Here is a 4,928-nt window from a genome sequence, read left to right as displayed (position 1 = left end):
TTTTTGCACTATCGATTAGTGTACACTTTAAGGGATATTTTCAAAAAAAAAAAATTTTTTTTAACACAAGGAGAAGTCGGTTTAATAGTCATTTGTTTATTGCAAAATTAATTTTTTATTAATAAATTACATTTTTTTTCTGCAAACGATATGGTTTTCTATTCTACTAATAATTATGAACATGCCATTAAATTTTCACTAATTTTTATCAATTAGTTGCTGAGAAATTGTCATTTTAACAAATAATCGCCTTAAAATTCAATTGTTTATAACTTTTTCAAAAATTAAAATTTTTTAAAAATATTTTGGGATATTACTTATAACATATGAATCTTTAGAAGTCGTCAATAAAAAATACGAAATTCGACGGGTCGATTTTTGGTGGCCCACTTCAGAAAGTTTGACTCATTATTGAAAAAAAGATTTTTATTCACTGTTCTTTTTACTTAATAAATACTAATTAGTTTAACATTACTCTCTCTTTAAATAACAAATTATAAATGACTTTTTTTACATTATATTATAGATTAAATTAATGTTATTTAAGTAATTAACTCATTACATTAAGCAATTGCATAAAAGTAATTATAAAAAATATTTTTTATATTATATATTATATATAAAGTATCTACTAATAATAAAAAATATATATATATTATATTAAGTAACACGCTATTAATTTAACTTCTCAAGTTTACGTAAATATGTAAAATAGTGTTTCTTTGCGCAATGTCTCATTTATCTTTATAATATAAACGCATGAGTATTTAAAAGCGATTACGTTTATTAAAGAATAAACATAATTTCTGATAAAATTGGATAAATTGATATGAAAGTACGACCACAGTCCAGTCAAAGTAAACATATTACTTATATATTTAGGACAGTAATATTACATTTATACTGTGCGTGTTTTTGCGTATAATTTTACTAAGGATAAATAATTCAACAAAGGGGACTCTCCCCCTTTCACACGATGATGTGGTTTATTATGTCACATGATACTCTCTCCTCCCCTCTCTCTCTATCTCCCCTTTCTGATATATCTATTGATCATGATGTTGTTTGGAATGCTGATGACTGTGACACACTACGTTGCTAAAGCTATTATCATCTTTTAAAATCTTTTTTATTGTTTCAAAATGGATCAATAAAAAGGAGTTAAAAGGATGAAATATGAAATAGTAACGTGTATTAACCATAATTCTTTTTTATGATTAAAAAATCTGTTTATTAGATTCGTGTTGCGGCATATTATTTGGCAGCAGCCGTGTGTAACTATTTCGAGTCCCATGTATACGTATTCCCTCGAATTTAGTGGACATCCATTTGTGTAGATATGCCGCGCTGGTAAAAATAGTAAACTCAGTGGAGTTAGTTGCGTATAATCGCTTCATTACGAAACAATTCTTTCACAAAATATCGCTATATACACATTAATGGGTGCAACTTAAGAATATTTTGATATATCATAATACCGTATTTCTCATTAAATTTGATCATTCGACATTTCTAAGATTTATATTAAACTATGTATATTTTAAAAGTTTAAATCATTAGATTTATACAACATAGCTATAATATTTTTAACTCGCAATGAAAACACCAGATTCATAGCTTTTAAAAGTTTTTAAATTTTTATGTTGTTAAAAAAATTATACTTTTCCAACAAGAATAATATAGAGCTTAAAGAATTCTAACTATTTAATCATCAAACAGCTTCTTCGAACACATGGATGATAAGCCGGCTTTAATATCAAAAGTTTGAAACTAACAATGCAAACTTTGACTTTACCGGATTATCTTCGTAAAGTCGTATTAAAACAACGATAGATTTAAAGCCACTGTAGCAATTCTAATCCCGTGGAAGTAATCCACCAGTGTGAAGGAGCATAGTAGAGAGCTATATGATTCGACAAAAAGAGAGAAACGGACAGACAGCGGAATCTTGAAGCAAGAAACGAGAAGCAAGCGACGGGGCGTTGCGACCAGAAATAGAAAAGCGGTACGAGAGGAGAGCCGCTAAGTATCAGCCAGGGTGGTGTTCCATGTGAGTCTCTTCGTCGGATCGGACTCGGTAGTTCGCATCGAAGCATGCCACGCGGCATCTCAATGAGATCCTCCCTGAGGAGCCGAGATTCATCCTCGACGTCGACCGGGATCGATCCTCGTGAACGCATCAAGGACTGTTGCCGAAAACTGGTGGCTTTCATGTGCACTCAAGTCGGCGTGGGTGGTCTGGTAGTGGGCTATGCCATTGTGGGTGCTTTTGGCTTCATATCGATTGAGTCTCAGATCGATCCAACGATAACAGTGTGTGTACAGGATGATATACGTCGGGAATACGCCAACGAATTGTGGCTGAGCACCGCTAGCAATCAGTCGGTGAATGTATTCAATCAGACTGCCTTCTACGTAGTGTCCAATAGTATTCTACAACGTTACCAAGAAAATATTACCGAGAGGAAACGTCAGAAACTAAACTGCAATGGTCTAACACCTCAAGATATCTGGACATTCCCAGCAGCGTTGATGTTCTGCCTCTCAGTGTTCACTATGATCGGTTATGGCAGTTTGGTGCCGAAGACCCAGTGGGGTAAAGGCGCCACTGTAATCTACGCTGTGCTAGGCATTCCATTGTACGTGCTCTACTTCTTGAATATGGGCAAGGTGCTCGCACAAACCTTTAAATGGCTTTATACGCAACTGCATGAGTGCACCGGTCAGCGGAAGCCTGGACAGAGAGTTATCGTGCCCTCGACTGCTTGTCTTTGGGTGATATTCGGCTACATAATCGTCGGTTCAATCATATTTGCCGAGTGGGAAGGGTGGAACTATCTGGACAGTACTTACTTCTGCGTCACCTCGCTCTGCAAGATCGGTATGGGCGACCTAGTTCCAGGCTGGAGCCATTCTACGGAAGACAGTCAGACAAAGCTCATCATTAACTTTGTGTACATGTTGTTGGGCATGGGCTTAATGGCTATGTGCTATAATCTGATGAAGGAGGAGATATACGTGAAGGCTCGAGAACTTAAGGAACAGCTGAATCAAATTATGGATATTATTCATTATAAATTAATAACATGTTGTAAATCGGAACCTGCGGATTAAGGAGTAAAAAAAATGATTCACAGGATAAAGTTGATGAAAGTTATAAATAATGCCAAAATATATAATAAGACAATTCAAAAGCAATAATGAAACGATAAAAATTTGAACTATTTAAAACCTCTTATCAAAGAGAAGATTTCTCTGTAATTTTTAATGAAAAGTTCCACAAATATAAGAAAAAAACAAGATATTATAGAATAATATCTATATTTCAATTTTAATATCTTAGAGATGTTAAGAGATTTTCATCTAAAAAATAAGTTGTCCCATTTCCAATCTATTGTTAAATAATTACTGAAATTTATAGGGATAAATAAAAATTATGAAATAAACGCTGTAATTTTCAAATACATTTTACAACTAATTATAAAATTTGTAATTTTTGTTACGTTATTGTATTAATTATTAATGTTATTGCAAAAATAATAAGATTATAAGTATTTTCATGTTTGATAAACTTAAATACGGATAGATTAAATGTATAACTCCCAGGTACTTTAAAATAGTTTGCTCGCGAAGCACAGATCGTGATTTAATAGCTGTCAATAATACTACCATAAAATCGATATTACATCACTTATATTATAAATAATAATATGATGGAGATGACGATGCGCAAGTTTACATATTGATCACTAGAGATATTAGTCACTATGTATATCAATTCTTGCGACAGATTATTTGCGTTCCCTGATATTGGAAATATTAAAATATAATCTTCTTATATATATTTAGCATGTCAGAATTATCAAGACTTTTCTGCAAATAATAAAATAAAAATTGTAGAATATGCAAAAATTGAATATGCTAGTCACATTAAAACAAAATAAAAAGAATTATTAACAAATTTTAAAATTGCATTTAATTCGTAATATACATGATACTTTCATTTAAATATTAATAAAAAGTAATTTTACCTTATTTAAAAAAATACCGTATTAATTTTATTTTTTATTAAGCGTACAATTATATTATTTATTTGATGCAAGAACGAGCTCTATTTAGTCATTTAATTATAAAAATTAATTATAAAAAGCGCGCGCGCGAAAGAGAGAGAAGTTATAATTGTCTTACTCATAAAACAATACTCTGATCATGAATATCCCATTAATGCAACTATATATGGTTTTGCTTATATATGGTTTTGTTAATTTATTACGAATTTAAAGATAACAGAAATTTATTAAGCTACCGAAATGTCTGTTATGATTGTAGACATGGCTATATGAGAATATATTGATCTGACACAGGACATGTCAACCACAAAATAATTGTGCTACCGATTATCAAGAGTATAGTCACTCCGCTAATTTATTGATCATGATAATGTCTAGCACAGTAAATTAATGAGGCTGCAATGACCTCGCCGAGAGAAATGATGCACATATGTAGGTAATTTATTGCGTGTATTGTTATATACATTCCACAAAATGATTTGTACGATTTCCTGGAAATAAAAATATATATTGCTAAAAGGATAAACTTTATTTTAATATATGATTCTTATTTTTATAACTACGTACATGTACTTATGTGCTATTTTACTAAACATATATCGAAAAGATATCTGTTGTATTTTGTTCACAAGATGTGTTTTGGTATTACGATTAATATTAGAGATGCATCGGATATTTAGAAATATTCGGATATTTAGAATATTCGGTCTTTTCTGCTGAATTTCTTGCACAGTTCATCTTCTCTTCTTTTCTTTTTACGTTGGAAAGATAGAGAAAATTATATATGCAAGAGTACATATATATATATATAAAATTTACATTAAATTATTTAAAGCATTAAAGATCCAGCTTTAACTG

At 31.1% G+C, this 4,928-nt stretch overlaps 1 protein-coding gene across 1 annotated transcript; it reads left to right on the top strand.

The window, feature by feature from the left end:
* Window positions 1–2,094: 2,094 nt before the first annotated feature.
* Window positions 2,095–3,179, top strand: LOC108777056 (TWiK family of potassium channels protein 18). The gene has a single exon (XM_018543849.1). The coding sequence runs from the start codon at window positions 2,095–2,097 to the stop codon at window positions 3,112–3,114; it is 1,020 nt and encodes a 339-aa protein (XP_018399351.1). The 3' UTR covers window positions 3,115–3,179.
* Window positions 3,180–4,928: the final 1,749 nt, after the last annotated feature.

The sequence above is a fragment of the Cyphomyrmex costatus genome, unplaced genomic scaffold (assembly GCF_001594065.2).
Source record: "Cyphomyrmex costatus isolate MS0001 unplaced genomic scaffold, Ccosl1.0 scaffold40, whole genome shotgun sequence".
Lineage (NCBI taxonomy): Eukaryota > Metazoa > Arthropoda > Insecta > Hymenoptera > Formicidae > Cyphomyrmex > Cyphomyrmex costatus.
This window is presented reverse-complemented; position numbering and strand designations above follow the sequence as displayed.